This window comes from Salmo salar, chromosome 13, assembly GCF_965601325.2.
Source record: "Salmo salar chromosome 13, fSalSal1, whole genome shotgun sequence".
NCBI classification, from domain to species: domain Eukaryota; kingdom Metazoa; phylum Chordata; class Actinopteri; order Salmoniformes; family Salmonidae; genus Salmo; species Salmo salar.
The window spans coordinates 56663776-56683171 of NC_138303.1; the positions used below are offsets into that span (position 1 = coordinate 56663776).

General features: G+C 41.8%; 1 protein-coding gene across 4 annotated transcripts; it reads right to left on the bottom strand.

Annotated features, from left to right (window-relative positions):
- Positions 1-98: 98 nt before the first annotated feature.
- On the bottom strand, positions 99-19133 carry ctbp2 (C-terminal binding protein 2). 4 transcript variants are annotated; one of them, XM_014136496.3, is made up of 11 exons: positions 19003-19133; positions 18041-18144; positions 16147-16262; positions 7969-8123; positions 7621-7765; positions 7283-7489; positions 6801-7015; positions 5604-5734; positions 5288-5415; positions 4895-5015; positions 99-3275 (listed from the first exon to the last, which is right to left on the bottom strand). In XM_014136496.3, exons 3-11 carry the CDS (start codon positions 16151-16153, stop codon positions 3086-3088), a joined length of 1299 nt encoding a protein of 432 aa, XP_013991971.1. In that variant the 5' UTR covers positions 16154-16262; positions 18041-18144; positions 19003-19133; the 3' UTR covers positions 99-3085. The 4 variants fall into 4 exon arrangements, with proteins under 4 accessions (XP_013991971.1, XP_013991972.1, XP_013991970.1 ...); XM_014136497.3 differs by having other exon boundaries at positions 16147-16293; XM_014136495.3 differs by lacking the exons at positions 16147-16262; positions 19003-19133 and adding an exon at positions 18754-18772.
- Between the last annotated feature and the right edge of the window lie 263 nt (positions 19134-19396).

The following is a 19396-nucleotide window of genomic DNA, read 5'->3' on the forward strand; positions in this document are numbered from 1 at the left end:
CCATTGTGAATTAATATTCTGAGACCAACAATGAAAATAATACAATCTAACGGACAAAAATGCATTACCATGCCTGAAACATTTCAGAGGAACATTACTTTTTATTAAAATACTTTATTGTAGAAGCTTACACAATGATTGTTTCTATTTAAAAAGTTCAGAATAAATCCTAATTACAAATGTATTGGGTTGCTCTCATTTTGCAGTCTGATTGAGAAATCTAAACATGAAATAGAATAGCCTAATGCACATTACATTTCTGTATGTTGTAAATTATCCAGGAATCAATCACATCAAATTTGAACCACATGGATTCCATTTCTAAAGATTTGATCTCTCTCCCATACATCCCACCCCCCTCAGCTAATTTCAATTTGCTCTGTTTTCCAGATAATTAAAATGATCAGTTTACGTAAAACATATGCTTGAACGAACCCAGAGAGACACTAACGCTCTAATCATGCTGTTACTAGGGCTGTCAAGATGAAGTCTTCAGAATACAGATCTAAGCTATATTTAACTTAGCTAAAAAGGAGCAGAGTGGAGCACCCAGTTAGGGAGTGTGGGAAATAACTTGGGAGGGAAGTTAACGTTAGGTCCAGGATAAGGCATTCATCACAGCTGTGTAGCTCTATGTACTACCTCTGCATATAAATAAAAAAATGATATGGGTGTCAGCAAGAAGTCCACTTTAGCAACAATGCTTGATTCCCCTTTACTGTTCATATTCTCTGTTGCAATGTCAATAAAACAAGTCATCTCAATACTGATAAAACTTGGTTGATGAAATAGGCAAGGACAACTATTAATTCTGTTGTAGCTCCATTGTTACTCGCTTTAATCTCATTTCTTAATTTTGGGGGGGATTCTAATTACTAATTAATTAATACCCATAAAGAGAAACATACAAGACAACTTCAAAACTACAAGCATGGAGGTCAAGACTCATCAGGGAGGATTTATTTTCTTTTAGTTAATCAGAGAAATCTGCTGAAACTGAGTAAATCATGCAATTTACTAACAGATGGGCCAACAGTGATTTTACATATTTAAAATTGGTAATAGATCTCAGCAGTATCTGTTAAGAGGAATAACAGAGAGTAAGCTACATTCAATATCTGTTAATGAGGTATAACAGGCATTTCCCTATACCTGGCCAGTGTGTAATTACGAGTAGGGGTTGAAATGAAATTCTATAGATCATGATGGAAGAATTCCGTTCCACTGCTTTCCCATTTGTAAATTACCCCTGATTACAAGTAGGCATTATGGGAGGCTGTCCACCTTTGGCTGAAGGTCCCCTTCTCCAGTAACACAGTTACTCAACTCTGAAGCTGTGCCAGTGTGATATCATGTATAAACTCCCTAGATGTTCTATGACTGTAGGCCTGCGTGGGTAGCCTAGGTACCAGTCTGTTTAGCTATCATTCCACTTCGTGACATATGCCAAAGATTATTCGGTTTAGCATAACAAGGAGTGGAATGATAGCTAAACAGAGTGGTACCCAGACTACTTTTTGTGTGTGTGTGTGGGGGGGGGGGGGGGTTATGGCTTTGCCACTAGCATATCGGAATTGCTGACCTTAAACAATAAGGGACTTCATTACCCACATCGGACTGCAATGCTAAGTACACACCCAAAATTATACTCTCGATTTTCCACTTCATCTTTTCTTATACTTGCCTTGATCGTCAGTAAACAGATTGGATATCCCTGCCACGGATTCCCTGGTCTATGTCCACAGGTACACTGCTTCTTGACACAATGCCCGCTTAACCCGGAAGCCAGCCAAAGTACCAAGCATTAATTCAGATTAAGACCATTATGAAATTAAGCCATCGAACCACTTCTCGAATTCATGTAGTAGTAATGAACCGCTGTCCTCCGGACGTCAAATGTTCTGAATATGGTTGTGAACAACCCTGTGACCAAGCCATAGATGCGTGCCTGGCACACCCACAAACACAGCAGTGAGCACTAGGTTCACCCAGAGCAGAAAACAAACAGAAGTGTTCCTGATGTGGTCAGGACATTGAACTGAACCCAACATCAACTGGGCTCCTGCCCCCTTACAAATATTACTATGGGTGTGGACACATTTTGCTAGGATGCCATCATCCTAGTCATGAAGCCTCATTACTCCATTCCATTTGAGATTGATAGCCACTATGGAATCCATACAGGTCAAATTAGTTTCAATGCCTGCCGTAGTAACTACACAAGATGAACACCCAAAATTATAGCATCAATAACAGCAGACACTGAGGGGCAATGTTGATACTAGAGTGCTGTGAAGGAGGATAGATAATTTGAGTACTTGGCAAAGATATAGCTTTCATGTTGTATTCATATCTAAAGGTAACATATAAAGGAAAATAGAAAGGTAAGAAAACCACCGTCCCTCTAGTCTTGGCAACCACAAGGATGTGCAGAAGATCTATACATTTAATCATGAAAATATTCCAAGACCAACAGAGAAAATAAGTGTAGGTGGTGGTCTTGACAAACATTGTATACTGTATGTATTTTCCTTATCAGCAGAGGCATATCTTGCGATATTATTCAATTCACATCAAAAAGCTCATAAAAAGTCAGAGCCACACTTTTATTGTGATAACTAGAAATGTATTGAGGCCAATAATATAAAATCCTTTGTAAGGTTTGTGAACAAATAGTAGTGGAAAAAATGTTATTCATCTTCTATACCATTCCAGACTCATGCTTCACTTTATAGCATGTCAAACAGCAATTGATATAAAAAACAAAAGAAATACAGGAAAAACAGGTTTCTCTCCGTAAAGGAGTAATTTACAAAAACACTGAGCCACAGGAAAGTCAGACACAGAGGGGCTTAAAAGCAAACTGGAAAAAATCCTTGAGTAATCCACTTATTGCTTTCTGGATGAGAGAAAAGAGGACGAGTGTAGGGAGTCTATGCAGACTGGTCTCTCGTGAAGGATTCTGTTCTGTTGGATGGGACCAAAGCTGGTTCAGAATGGACCTCAATACTAGTGTATCTGCTTGCATGAACATGAAGAGTGATGACGGAATGTTGTGGACCAGAGGGGAAATGGGGACAGCTGGCTACTGGTCCGTTGGCATGTCTCTGTCTGTTTCTGCTTTAGAGGGTTGCCCCGGCGACGGTGTGTGGGGAGGTCGGGACACGGGGGCAATCCCATGTGCCATAGCCAGGTTCCCTGCAACAATTCCCTCCACTGCAGCGCCTGCCCCCGTCAGGCCTCCTGCTGCCACTCCCACTAGACCAGTAGAGAACCTGTTGACAAATGAAGAGTTGAGACAGAAGAATTAGAATAGCATTATATGGAATTATCTTTCTAGGGTCATATATCACAAGCCAGATGTCATCAAAACCTGGAGTTGTCTTTACTGTCACTCATTTATTACCTACAGGTGCTTACTGTCCCTCTTAACCTGTTAGGGCTAGGGGGCAGTATTTGCACGGCTGCATAAAAAAAATGTACCCGATTTAATCTGGTTACTAATCCTACCCAGTAACTAGAATATGCATATACTTATTATATATGGATAGAAAACACTCTAAAGTTTCTAAAACTGTTTGAATGGTGTCTGTGAGTATAACAGAACTCATTTGGCAGGCAAAACCCTGAGACATTTTCTGACAGGAAGTGGATACCTGATGTGTTGTATTACCTTTAAACCTATGCCATTGAAAAACACAGGGGCTGAGGAATATTTTGGCACTTCCTATTGCTTCCACTAGATGTCACCAGCCTTTACAAAGTGTTTTGAGTCTTCTGGAGGGAGATCTGACCGAACAAGAGCCATGGAACGATGATGGCCCATTAGACACCTGGCGCGCGAGTTCATGTTGGGTACCCTCGTTCCAATACGTTATAAAAGAGTATGCATTCGTCCACCTTGAATATTATTCATGTTCTGGTTAAAAAAGGCCCTAATGATTTATGCTATACAACGTTTGACATGTTTGAACGAACGTAAATATATTTTTTCCCCTCGTTCATGAAGTGAAGTCCGGCGGGCTTAGATCATGTGCTAACAAGACGGAGATTTTTGGACTAAATGATTAGCTTTTTTGAACAAAACTACATTCGTTATGGACCTGTGATACCTGGAAGTGACATCTGATGAAGAGAATCAAAGGTAATGGATTATTTACATAGTATTTTCGATTTTAGATCTCCCCAACATGACGACTAGTCTGTATCGCAACGCGTATTTTTCTGGGCGCAGTGCTCAGATTATTGCAAAGTGTGATTTCCCAGTAAGGTTATTTTTAAATCTGGCAAGTTGATTGCGTTCAAGAGATGTAAATCTATAATTCTTTAAATGACAATATAATATTTTACAAATGTTTTCTAATTTTAATTATTTAATTTGTGATGCTGACTTGACTGCCGGTTATTGGAGGGAAACGATTTCCTCGACATCAATGCCATAGTAAAACGCTGTTTTTGGATATAAATATGAACTTGATAGAACTAAAAATGCATGCATTGTCTAACATAATGTCCTAGGAGTGTCATCTGATGGAGATTGTAAAAGGTTAGTGCATCATTTTAGCTGGTTTTATGGTTTTGGTGACCCGTCTTTGAATTGACAAAACATTACACACAACTCTTGTAAATGTACTGTCCTAACATACTCTAAATTTATGCTTTCGCCGTAAAACCTTTTTGAAATCGTAAAACGTGGTTAGATTAAGGAGATGTTTATCTTTCAAAGGGTGTAAAATAGTTGTATGTTTGAAAAATTTGAATTTTGACATTTATTTGGATTCAAATTTGCCGCTCTTGAAATGCACCTGCTGTTGATGCAGTGCACCACGGGGGGGGACGCCTGCGTCCCACCTAGCCCATAGAGGTTAACAGTCTCCACAAAGCATGGTCGTACCTGTAATCAGTAACTCCGTTGTGTTCCGAGTGCACAGCCCCAGGGTCCATGCCAGGCCACTGGGGCGTTGCCATCAGATACTCCTTGTTCACACAGTTCTTCAGACTGTCAGGGATGCGGCCTGTTGGAAAAAAAACACCACAACAGTCAAACTGATCAAAGTCTACTTAGTGACAACTCTTGATAAGGTTTTTTGGGATGGACTACAAAACAACTTGTGGGCTGTAATACATAAACTATATCACTTAGTGGTTAGGGCTACTGTGACAAGTCTCACGTGGACCGACTGTTGTTCACTCTGCACAGAAATGGAAATGTATCATTGTACCCTAGTGTACGTGCCTAATGCCTAAAAATATGCTGTTATACACTGAGGCTTGCATAACTAAATACCTGTGATGGCCCGGCGCACTTCCCTAGCTGCCTCCTCCCGCGCCTCGAGTGACGCCTGCTCACTGTACCAGGATGCGTGAGGAGTGCAAACCAGATTGGGGGCATCCTTCAATGGGCCCTGAGAGAAGCTGGAGAAGGATAGATAAACAGACCGGTGAGACAGATTAAAGTGTGTGCGCAAGGGGGTGTTCATAAAAAAAACAATGTTAAAATGGTGAATCACAACCGTCAAACCAGTTATTGTTTACACGTTTTACATGACTGGGCTATAAGCAGGATGAGGCTATAAGTGCCTGTGGGCTGGGAGGAAGCTGACCTGAAGGGCTCTGTCTCGTGTACGTCCAAGGCAGCACCCCGTATCCTGCCCTCTTTCAGTGCCTGGGCCAGGGCCCTCTCATCCACCAGGCCCCCGCGAGCCGTGTTAACCAAAAATGCTCCCTGACGCATCTGCACATACGACAGATCAGTCAGCAAGCCATGCAGACAGAAATAACACATTGGTAATGAGGGTGTTGCGGGTGGCAGAAATTGTGTACACGTGTGTGTTGGGGTTGTCACAATACCAGAATTTTTACTTTGATTTCAATACCAGGTTTAGTATCACAATACTTGATACCACAGTAGAGACAGCCAAGTATGCATAAATCAATTAGACTTTGTTCTTACTATTCCAAATACATAATGGTAATCATTTACTTGAATGGTAAATCTCTATTGATAAACTGGGTAAATCAAGACGTAGCCTAGGCCTAGCCATAATACAGGTAAATGCATTCTCAATAGGTGAGCATGCATTGAGTCGAGTTTGTTTTGCCTGATTTCATGGGGCTACAGATGACAATCTGTTTCCCTTCCATTTGGGACTTATTTTATTGTACTGATCAACATTTGCATAGAAGTAGTTTATTTTCAAAAAATGTGCGCCGTCTCTTTAACCAGTTCTGACGGCATTCACGAGGCAGTCTGTTCGCTGATCATCTTTGGGAGAAACAAGAGGCCGCATGAGGGGGAGCTAACATGATGCAGCCCAGACTCCCAGTGCAGGCTAGCAATGACTAACGCCTCAATCACACCGACAGCCTCACTGCATTTTGGTACACCAGATGTACATTCATTTCCAATGGAAATCTGCGTTCGCTTTGCAGCATTGCGTTGCAGAGGCAGTTGCAGTGTGTTCTGTGTGGTGCATATGTTGGATTTATCGAGCGTATGCGTCAAACTGTATGCGTAGGCGGCTTGACAGAAATGGTAGCAGAAGGTGAATGTTGAACTTTTGTTGCACACATATCCAGATGTGACAACGATTCTATCGGTGTGATCAAGGTGGAAGTGGAGCAGGAACGGTGCACGCTATAATAAGGGGTCGGCTGGACTGATAGTTCCGCAATTGACAGAACTACCGAAAGTAACAAATTCTAGTTACGAACCGTTTTTCCATGTTAAGAGTATCGAAGAAAAAAAAGTACAGAAGCGTCGGTATACCTTGCAACAGTAGTGGGCGTGTGTCTTATACCTGTTTAATGGTGAAATCGTTGATGAGGTGATGGTTGTGCTCGTTGAGGCTGCAGTGCAGTGACACACAGTCAGAGTGGATGAGCAGGTCCTGCAGGGTGGCCATTCTCTGCAGGCCCAGAGAGCGCTCCACTCCGTCTGGCAGGTAGGGGTCGTAGAACATCACACTGAAGCCAAAAGCCTTGGCCCGCAGCGCTACAGCTTGGCCCACTCGCCCTGCGCCACAAGATACACTCAGACTGGAGGATGGCGTAGCGGTCAGAGGAACCTCTCACTACTTCTCAGAAAACTAAAAATGGTTTACTTTAAATATACATTAAAATGATCTGAGAGGACACCAATAATAATAATGATGATAAATAATAAAAAATTAAAAGACACCAACTTCGAAACACATCAGAAAACTTGAATTAACATGTGTGTCCTATGATGACTGCACTTGCAGAGATCCTTCGCTAAGACAAGATCAATTTCCCTCCTCACCCAGGCCGATGATGCCCAGCGTCTCTCCCCGGATGCGGGCAGCTCCACTGGCCACCTCCCTGATCTGCTCCACGCTGGAAGCCCTGGTGCCCTCTCTCATAGCCTGGTGCATCCAGGTGACGCGGCGGTACAGGTTCAGGATCAGACACATGGACGTGTCCGCCGTCTCTTCCACTGATGTCGCAGGCACATTACACACAGCTATACCTGAGGGGGACAGAGCACAAAGGAGACAGCGGTTAGTTATGATACATACTGAGGTGAATGGATGGATGGGTGTAGTAGGTAGGAGAAAAAGAGATGGGGAGGTGAAGCAAAGTATTGATCCAGTAGCCAACCTAGTTCAGCCGCAGCCTTGATGTCTACGTTGTCAAAGCCACTGCCGATTCGCACAATGATCCGCAGGCCCTTGAACTTGTCCAGGTCGTCCCGCGAAAGGCTGATGGTGTGGTACATCAGGGCGCCCACTGCCTCATTCAGCACCTGAAGCACCAGGGAGAGAATGTACAAGTTCAGACATATCCTTATTCTACCATTGCACTAAAAGAGCAAATACTTTCCCTAGCTCCATTGAGTTGGAAATAGCCCCCACCACAAAAACAGACAGGTTCACGGAGCATCCATTTCCCAACTTTAAAGAAATGCAGATAGATACTTTGAGGTGTATAGGAGAGATAGTTGGTTACCTTCTCGTGGATCTCCTGGGTGGACTGGGCATCACAGAAGGCCACTGTGGCCACGTCCTTCAGGACAGGCATCTCCACGGTGCAGTCACGCCCATCCAACAGAGCCACCAGGGGCCGCGGGTGCATCGGCCCATTCAGAATAGGGGGGCGAATGCCTAGATAAATACAACACCGGCAATGTCAAATGGGATCCCCCCATGTCTCCTTTCTATAGTGTCAATCAGATAGACCATCTACATGATCACATGGGCCAAACTGTTAATTTCCACAGTTTCCTCAACATCTGCATGTTTAAGATTGACTGGGGAACACATTCAATAAAACCACCAAAAACATACATCATTTGTTTTGTTCTTTATGATCGTAAATGAAAACCAATCAGAAATTGCTGTAAAATAATTATAATTTTCACTTTCAAAGTGATGTATTAAATACAAAGTTAGATTTTACACTCGAAAAACATGATTTAAGTGTTCACTGAAGTCTAGGGATTACAGTGATATACAATATGATGATATACTGTGTCACTTAAGAAACGCGACAGGAAACCCACCCTGTACACGTCACTAAGTAAAATCCCATATGAACGCATTATGTCCAGCATGGACAGAGGGAACACATTTTTGCAAAATCCCTTTATGATGACAAAAACACATCTACAAAAAGCCAGGATGTCTCTCAAAGTTATAGTGCCATTGCAAATTTAACCTATTACACTCTCGGGCAGCAGTATTCCAAAATTCCCACCAACTAAATCCATGGTGCCAAAAAGGACAGGTTTCAAAATGGCAGTATTTCAATAAATAATTGCTACATAATGCCCAATGATGGCTTAACATTTTTTGGGTTTATTGAGAACACAATAAAATGGCCCAAACATACCATACAGTGCCTTCAGAAAGTATTCACACCCCTAAACGTTTGCCTACACCCGCACACACACTACCCCATAATGTCAAAGTGGAATTATGTTGCTCGACATTTTTACAAATAAATACAAAATGAAAAGCTGAAATGAGTTAAAAGGTATTTGTTATGGCAAGCCTAATTAAGTTCAGGAGCAAAATGTTGCTTAACACATAAGTTGCATGGAATCACTGTCCGGCAGTCAAGCAGTGAATTTCAACCACAAAGACCAGGCATGTTTTCCAATGCCTCGCAAATAATGGCAGCTATTGGTAGATGGGTAATACAAAAAAACTGATATTGAATATTCCTTTGAGCATGGTGAAGTTAACAATTACACTTTGTAGTGCACCCAGTCACTACAAAGACACAGGCGTCCTTGCTAACTCAGTTGCCGGGGAGGAATGAAACCGCTCAGTGATTTCACGAGGCCATGGTGAATTTAAAACAGTTCGAGTTTAAAGGCTGTGATAGGAGAAAACTGAGGATGGATCAACAACATTGTAGTTACTCCACAATACTAACCTAATTGACAGAGTAAAAACAAAAAAGCATGTACAGAATAAAAATATTCCTTAACATGCATCCTGTTTGCAACAAGGCAATAAAGTAGTAATACTGCAAAAAATAAAAAAATAAAAATGTGTCAAAGCTATTAACACTTTGTATTCAGGTCAAAAAGTTATGTTTGGAGCAAATCCAAACATTACTGAGTACCACTGTACATATTTTCAAGCATAGTGGTGGCTGAATCATGTTATGGCAATGCTTGTAATCGTTAAGGACTGGGGAGTTTTTCACAGGATAAAAAAAAACTGAATGGAGTTAAGCACAGGCAAAAACCTAGAGGAAAACCTGTTTCAGTCTGCTTTCCAGACATTGGGAGATGAATTCACATAACAATAACCTAAAACACAAGGTCCAATCTACACTGGAGTTGCTTGCCAAGAAGACATTGACTGTTCCTGAGTGGCCGAGATAGTTATTACTGCCCAAAATCTACCCAGGTTACTATTTTTTTTTTTTTAATGTTTCAATTTGTTTTACATTTAAAATCACTTAGTGTTAACCTGTTTGGGATAGGGGGCAGTATTTTCACGGCCGGATAAAAAACGTACCCGATTTAATATGGTTATTACTCCTGCCCAGAAACTAGAATATGCATATAATTAGTAGATTTGGATAGAAAACACCCTAAAGTTTCTTAAACTGTTTGAATGGTGTCTGTGAGTATAACAGAACTCATATGGCAGGCCAAAACCTGAGAAGATTCTATATGGGAAGTGCCCTGTCTGACCATTTCTTGGCCTTCTGTAGCCTCTTTATCAAAAATACAGGATCTCTGCTGTAATGTGACATTTTCTAAGGCTTTCATTGGCTCTCAGAAGGCGCCAGAACGTGGAATGAGATCTCTGCAGTCTCTGGGCGAAAAACAGTAGGGGTTTTGGAGAGTGGTACTTCTGAGAACAATGGCACTGGCGTGCGCATGCATGTGACGACTCCATTTTCTTCTTTCAGTGTTTGAACGGATACAACATCTCCCGGTTGGAATATTATCGCTATTTTACGAGAAAAATCGCATAAAATTTGATTTTAAATAGCGTTTGACATGCTTCGAAGTACGGTAATGGAATATTTTGAATGTTTTGACACGAAACGCGCCGGCGCGTCACCCTTCGGATAGTGATTTGAACGCACGAACAAAACGGAGCTATTTGGATATAACTATGGATTATTTGGAACCAAAACAACATTGGGTGTTGAAGTAGAAGTCCTGGGAGTGCATTCTGCCGAAGAACAGCAAAGGTAATCCAATTTTTCTTATAGTAAATCTGAGTTTGGTGAGTGCCAAACTTGGTGGGTGTCAAAATAGCTAGCCATGATGGCCGGGCTATCTACTCAGAATATTGCAAAATGTGCTTTCACCGAAAAGCTATTTTAAAAATCGGACATCGCGATTGCATAAAGGAGTTCTGTATCTATAATTCTTAAAATAATTATGTTTTTTGTCAACGTTTATCGTGAGTAATTTAGTAAATTCACCGGAAGTTTTCGGTGGGTATGCTAGTTCTGAACAAAACATGCTAATGTAAAAAGCTGGTTTTTGATATTAATATGAACTTGATTGAACAAAACATGCATGTATTGTATAACATAATGTCCTAGGAGTGTCATCTGATGAAGATCATAAAAGGTTAGTGCTGCATTTAGCTGTGGTTTTGGTTTTTGTGACATATAGGCTAGCTTGAAAAATGGGTGTGTGATTATTTCTGGCTGGGTACTCTCCTGACATAATCTAATGTTTTGCTTTCGTTGTAAAGCCTTTTTGAAATCGGACAATGTGGTTAGATAAAGGAGAGTCTTGTCTTTAAAATGGTGTAAAATAGTCATATGTTTGAAAAATTGAAGTTTTTGCAATTCGCGCCACTCTATACCATTGGATATTGGTGAGGCGTTCCGCTAGCGGAACATCTGTCCCTAACAGGTTTTAAGGGGAGAGTGGGAGAATCTTCCAGAAAGACGACCATCTCTGCAGCGCTCCACCAATCAGGCCTTTATGGTGGCCAGACGTGGCCAGACGGAAGCCACTCCTCAGTAAAAGGCACATGACAGCCCGCTTGGAGTTTTCCAAAAGGCACCTAAAGGACTCACAAACCATTAGATACAAGATTCTCTGGTCTGATGAAACCAAGATTGAAGTCTTTGGCCTGAATGCAAAGCATCACGTCTGGAGGAAACCAGGCACCATCTCTACGGTGAAGCATGGTGGTGGTGGCAGCACCATGCTGTGGGGAAGTTTTTCAGCGGCAGGGACTGGGAGACTAATCAGGGTCGAGGGAAAGATTAAGAGAGCAAAGTACAGAGAGATCCTTGATGAAAACCTGCTCCAGAGCGCTCAGGACCTCAGACTGGGGCATTAGTCCACCTTCCAACAGGATAACGACCTTAAGCACACAGCCAAGACAACGCAGGAGTGGCTTCGGGACAAGTATCTGAATGTCCTGGAGTGGCCCAGCAAGATCCCGGATTTGAACCCAATCCAACATATCTTGAGACCTGAAAATAGCTGTGCAGCGACGCTCCCCATCCAACCTGACAGAGCTTGAGAGGATCTGTAGAGAATAATGGGAGAAACTCCACAAATACAGATGTGCCAAGCTTGTAGCATCATACCCAAGAAGACTCAAGGCTGTAATCACAGACAAAGGTGCTTCAACAAAGTACTGAGTAAAGGGTCTGAATACTTATGTAATTGTGATATTAAAAGTTTCTTTTATTTCTAAAAACCTGTTTTTGCTTTTTCATTATGGGGTAGTGGTGTGTGTGGGGGGGGGGTTGGGACACAAATGTAATCCATTTTAGAATAAGGCTGCAATGTAAAATGTGGAAAAAGTCAAGGGGTCTGAATTCTTTGCGAATGAACTATATATACAAAATAATTGCCATTTCAGAGTACACAATACACAAAGCTGTCGGCTTCATTCTCAAATACAGATAAGGCAGTCCTCCAACCCCCACCAGACCCTCCCTCATCAGGGGAGACTCCTCTAGCAGATTAGCAGAAGGGTGCGGTTGGGGGCACAGGCTTGTTGAGTGATCATGACCTAAATGTCTATGTCTGGAGGCAGAAACCCCTGCCCTTCTGCAACAATACACAGCCTGTCTGCCAGCCCTATCGCCACAAACATCTCATAAATAAAACGTACATACGATATACACCTAAATGAGCAAAGATAGATAATAGGGATGGGCATTTGAAATGATTTCACTATTCGAATAATAATCACATTTATTAAAACCCTTTTTACATTAGGAGATGTCATGATATTTAAGATATCTGGATAGTCGAAACACGTAATAAAGCATGTATTTTTTGGTGACTTCAATGGAGACTTGCTAGCACGACTGGAGTGGCAGGGGCCGGTGAGGTTGTATGGCAGAGAGAGTGCAAGCGAGTAGCCAAACCAATTTGTGCTAGTCAAACTTGTGGTTGCCATACAGCGAGGGAAAAAAGTATTTTATCCCCTGCTGATTTTGTACGTTTGCCCACTGACAAAGAAATGATCAGTCTATAATTTTAATGGTAGGTTTATTTGAACAGTGAGAGACAGAATAACAACTAAAAAATCCAGAAAAACGCGTGTCAAAAATGTTGTACATTGATTTGCATTTTAATGAGGGAAATAAGTATTTGACCCCTCTGCGAAACATGACTTAGTGCTTGGTGGCAAAACCCTTGTTGGCAATCACAGAGGTCAGACGTTTCTTGTAGTTGGCCACCAGGTTTGCACACATCTCAGGAGGGATTTTGTCCCACTCCTCTTTGCAGATCTTCTCCAAGTCATTAAGGTTTCGAGGCTGACGTTTGGCAACTCGAACCTTCAGCTCCCTCCACAGATTTTCTATGGGATTAAGGTCTGGAGACTGGCTAGGCCACTCCAGGACCTTAATGTGCTTCTTCTTGAGATACTCTTTTGTTGCCTTGGCCGTGTGATTTGGGTCATTGTCATGCTGGAATACCCATCCACGACCCATTTTCAATGCCCTGGCTGAGGGAAGGAGGTTCTCACCCAAGATTTGACGGTACATGGCCCCGTCCATCGTCCCTTTGATGCGGTGAAGTTGTCCTGTCCTCTTAGCAGAAAAACACCCCCAAAGCATAATGTTTCCACCTCCATGTTTGACGGTGGAGATGGTGTTCTTGGGGTCATAGGCAGCATTCCTCCTCCTCCAAACACGGCGAGTTGAGTTGATGCCAAAGAGCTCCATTTTGGTCTCATCTGACCACAACCCTTCCACCAAGTTGTCCTCTGAATCATTCAGATGTTCATTGGCAAACTTCAGACGGGCATGTATATGTGCTTTCTTGAGCAGGGGGACCTTGCGGGCGCTGCAGGATTTCAGTCCTTCACGGCGTAGTGTGTTACTAATTGTTTTCTTGGTGACTATGGTCCCTGCTGCCTTGAGATCATTGACAAGATCCTCCTGTGTAGTTCTGGGCCGATTCCTCACCGTTCTCATGATCATTGCAACTCCACGAGGTGAGATCTTGCATGGAGCCCCAGGCCGAGGGAGATTGACAGTTTTTGTGTTTCTTCCATTTGCGAATAATCGCACCAACTGTTGTCACCTTCTCACCAAGCTGCTTGGCGATGGTCTTGTAGCCCATTCCAGCCTTGTGTAGGTCTACAATCTTGTCCTTGACATCCTTGGAGAGCTCTTTGGACTTGGCCATGGTGGAGAGTTTGGAATCTGATTGATTTGATTGCTTCTGTGGACATGTGGCTTTTATACAGGTAACAAACTGAGATTAGGAGCACTCCCTTTAAGAGTGTGCTCTAATCTCAGCTTGTTACCTGTATAAAAGACACCTGGGAGCGAGAAATCTTTCTGATTGAGAGGGGGTCAAATACTTATTTCCCTCATTAAAATGCAAATAAATGTATAACATTTTTGACATGTGTTTTTCTGGATTTTTTTGTTGTTATTCTGTCTCTCACTGTTCAAATAAACCTACCATTAAAATGATCGACTGATCATTTCTTTGTCGGTGGGCAAACGTACAAAATCAGCAGGGGATCAAATACTTTTTCCCTCACTGTAGGTTATTTATACCATCTGGTAGTGCCCGTCTTGACTTCATCAAATATTTGTAAAGAAGCTAGCTAGCTACAGTTGTTGCTGTGCTGCCTGCACTTGACTCCAACAACTCCATTCATATGAAGCAACAGGCTGTTTGTTAATCAATCATTGTAGCTACTCCTAATTTAGCCAAAAATAATTATGTAATTGTATTTCCATTTAGAAACACCCAATTTCACTTTCTCATATGGTGCATTTCACCGCAGCGCTGCTTTGATTGACCGACAATAACAACAACAAGCTACACGTGTGAAATGTGTGTAGGCTACCGGTGCGTCTTTTTTATGGGGCGCACTCAAACTGTTGTACATTTTTTATGTCATGGTGTATCCTTGTAGGCTATATAGCAACATCACAGATAATTGCATTTAATTTTAACTAAGCCTTTTCATTGTTAAAATAGGCCTTATTTTTTATTGTCTTCAAAAATGACTAGTCTCCGAGTAATCAAATACTAATTTCAGTTTGGATATTCGAATAACCATGCCCATCCCAAAGAGATAGCTGGAAGATAATTCATTAACAGTTGAGAAATCCCCTAAAGTGATGCAGCAATTTAACTCTGCTAATCCTTGAAGGGCAGTAGAATGCCAATCCATTCCAATAGCGCAATTCTAAAACGTTAAGGCCAGAGTGCCAAGTAGAGACAGCAGAAAACTCTGACAAGCAAAAAAAAATAGCAATTACCAGTGTCTTTCTAAATCATGAAACTAAACACAAGTTAGAATGGAATTAACAGGCACACAAAGGGCCTTATGTGGAGCTACAGTTTTTTTGCAGAGCTAAGGAAAATCAAAGAGTAGCCTAGACATTATTGATGCTTAAAGAGACGAGAATGCAATACTCAAAGCAACAGCACTGCGTGCACACAGACCACGACACTTGTGACTGTCAATTGCTTCCTTTCCTTAATATGAAGGCTCCAAGTACAGATTACTGTTCTGTTTGCCAACAAATTCCATCATTCCTGCTCAAGGACAACTCATGGAGAAAGAAATTGCTTTTTTGGCTCATTCTAATCTGATCCAGAAAATGAAACATGGCAGTAATAAGGCGCTAGTCTGACAAATCTTCACAGGCGATTGGAGCAGAATATAAACACACAACAAAAGCAGAGCACTCACCAAATCTACAAAAATAACCCATTTCTATCTAGACAAAAAAAACAAAGGCATAATTAGAAATTAACCTAAAAACGACAACTACAACAAAAAAGGTGCACAACAAATAGAGAGCAGAGCGGGCAACACACATACACCATATGGTCTTGGAGACAGACGCCTGGCAGTGCGTGCATGACCATGTGTGCGTGTGTGTGGAAAGCCTGGTCTGACCGGCAGCAGGGCAATGCACACAATGCCATTCATTCAGCGTTCATTCATTCTCCCCCTCCGCCTGCCACTGTGGGTGTAAGTGAGCTCGCAGGGAGGGGTGGCTGATAATGCTGCAGGACCCCACCCAGCCCCCTGCCACACAAGCTCCAGAGCACTCGCTCTCTCTCACACAATACCAGAAGAGACCCCAAGGACAAAAATGCTAAACCAAATAGCAGATTTGTACTCTGTCCTATCCATCTACCCCTGCTTCCCCTCTCTCGTTCCAGAAAAACAAGACATTCATCCTCCTAACCTTGCATGCTGCAGTTGACCAGCCTTTCTTCCTCTCCTTCTCCACTTACAGCTACTGTCAGAATGCTTTCGCTTGGCACAATCCCAGGCAAACACCCTCCTCCTTCTGCCTGCCCCCTGCTCCAATCAGAGGGAGGAACAATTCAGCCTTAACCAACCAAAACAAAGCTTATTAGCATTGAGACGCTAGGTTAGGTAGTCCTGCATGTGCGCCATTTGTGGACAAAAAAGGAATAACTTGTGGGGGACTTATTTTGACACTGAGGTAAGCAGAGAGGGAAAGTGGGTCTACAACAGATCCACGTTTGGAAAGTCTGTTTAATAATACGATCCTTTAGATATTTTGTCTCAAATTCCCATAATGACCAACCTTCCTGCCCACTGGCACAGTAAGTTGAAATGGAATTGGCTTCCCGGAGACTGTTTTTGTGCAACCCAATACAATAGAAAGCAACGCTAGTGTATGTAAATATACCCACGTTGCTAAGAGCAGCTAGACTGCTACTTGATATGCAGTAAACTAGATTAATAATAAAATGCATAATATGCCAAAAGCTATTGAAGAAAAAATTACAATAAAACATAGCCTAACCACATGTAAACCCTTGAATAAGGCACAGTGCTTTCAAAACTGAATTTTCTGTAGTAGATAGTGTGGATATATGTAAATAGATCTGAGGTTGGAATAATACTGTTGAATTGTGAAAATTATGATAATGCCCTTTAAGTGTAAGAGCAGTTTGAAAAGACCACCTGAAATTTCAGCCTGGGGATGGAGTTTTAGTTAATAGATCAATAAGAAAGAGTTCCAAACCTCTGTAAATAACAGAAAACCCAGCAGCTGATTGATGGAGCCCACTGTGCACTTGGGGACCTTCAATGCTGCAGAAATGTTTTGGTACTCTTCCCCAAATCTGTGCCTCGACACAATCCTGTCTCGGAGCTCTACGGACAATTACTTCAACCTCATGGCTTGTTTTTTTTGCTCTGACATGCATCGTCAACTGTGGGACCATATAAAAGACAGGTGTGCCTTTCCAAATCATGTCAATTGAATTTACCACAGGTGGACTTCAATCAAGTTGTAGAAACATCTCAAGGATGATCAATGGAAACAGGACACCCCTGAGCTCAATTTCAAGTCTCATAGCAAAGGGTCTGAATAATTATGTAAGTAAGGTATGTTTTTTTATTTTAAATAAAATTAGCTAAAATTTCAAACAAAATGTTTTTGTTTTGTCATTATGGGGTATTGTGTGTGTAGATTGTTTTTTTCTCAAACTAGAATAAGGCTGTAATATAACAAAATGTGGAAGAAGAGAATGGGTCTGAATACTTTCCAAATGCACTCCTGTTTTATCAATGTATGTAACCTAAACAGCCAGTGATGACTTGACAAAGGCAACATGAAGGACCACAGGCAGGCATCCTCGCTCTTTTACTGTTTATGGAATTAGAGCGGTTATTCAATCAATCATTGGAGAACCCTTCCCTTCACACATTGGACAGAGTATAACACTGGTCACATTCCCTTGCTCAGATGCTGCATGCATTAACCAATGGTTGCGTGCCACTTCATCAACTGTTTCATCAATTTACAGATTTCTATAACATATGTGGTTTGCTGATATGTAAAATAGCTATCCAGGCGTTGTAAGATCTGGCATGTCAGTAACGCCTGGGCAGAGGTGCCCCATTGTCTGCCATAATGAAGTCAAGCACAACTTCATGCTGTCCATCACCTATCTATGTCTATGGTCCATCATAAGGCCATTCTACATTGGATAAAAAATATTAAATGTTCAAGAATCCTTAACTATGTTAGTTAGCTACAGAAGCTTGTACACGTGGATTGTCAGTCCCTAATGTGATATGGGGGAAAAGTATGTACTGACCTTCACAAATGCGGTCCAGCCTCTGGCGCTTGACTTTGTGCTTATCCATGAGAGCCATCAGCGTTTTTCACCCCAGCCAAAGCACAAACAGACCAAAGGCTTAGCTGTGAGGCACACAAGACAAATAGTAAAAACACTTCCTGGGGAACAATGTGTACCGATGAAAACCTGTAAGCTGAATAAAATGAACAGCGTTTCAATATTTAGATAAATTAGTTACGTGACAGGCTTAGCTACTAATTCATAAAGTTGCTATCCACGCGACTAGTCGTAGCTATGGCTAATAAAGTTGTTTACTTATCTCTACTTAGGTTTTTTTTTGCTAACTAACTATTTTAGTTAACCTCCCAAGCTAGCATGACTGCTGGCAAGAGCCAACACAGACAATTAGGGGCAACTACCCAACTCTTTTCCATATTAACTTTCACACTATTCTGGCTTCTTAGCTAACGTTAGCTAGCTAGCTAATACGTGAAACACTTTGAAGCTTCAGTTTATAAGTAGCTAACGTTAGCTAAATAGCTAAGCAGTAAGCAATATACAAACTTTAACGTTAATTATGTACTGTAGCTGGCTAAATGGTGTTAGCTAGTTCGATAACTGTTAGCAGCCTAACTAGCCATCGTCAGCAAACTAAAAAGTAGTTCGCTAGCCTAACAATTCAAAGTCAGTAACCAAGAAAGTCGAGTGGCTAACATGGCTAGTTAGCTTACCGAACACCAGGCAAACGTGAGTGTTCGCGAATACAGGCCTGTTTTAGAAAGCTATCAGCTAGCTAGTAAGCTAATGATAACTAACTAGCGCAGATAAATTACAGCCATACATCAACACAAGTTCAAGCGGCGAAATGTTTTTTTTTGTTTCAAGAGAATAATACGACGACTAACGTTACGGAGCAGTAACATTATTGTAGCTGTTGGATCAGATCACTAATTGGTAGCTAGCTAAGGTTCATTCATTACCAAATAGTGCAGGTTCTATTCTTGGTGCTGTGGGGTCAAAATGAGTTGTCTTCCCACTGATCGGCTCGTCATGAATCCAAACAGTTTGTTTAGAGGAGTCAGGTGACGGACGAGTCACAGAATGAAGAAAATCCTATATAAACAACTGTTAGTTGAGTGTGGCGCCTTCACGTAGCACAGGGGGTATTGCATCTGGCAGGTCGCACACTGACCATCCGCCCGATTGCTCAGGGACCACATTTGAGATATTCATTTTTTTCCCAAGATGGCAAAGATCACAATGTATTCTCAACCACAGGCAGGCTGCTACTTCCCGTTTCCATGTATTGCCCAATTTAATCGCTACAGTTCCAGTGAATGTAGTGGAGGGCAGTCACAGACAGGACAAGAGTGG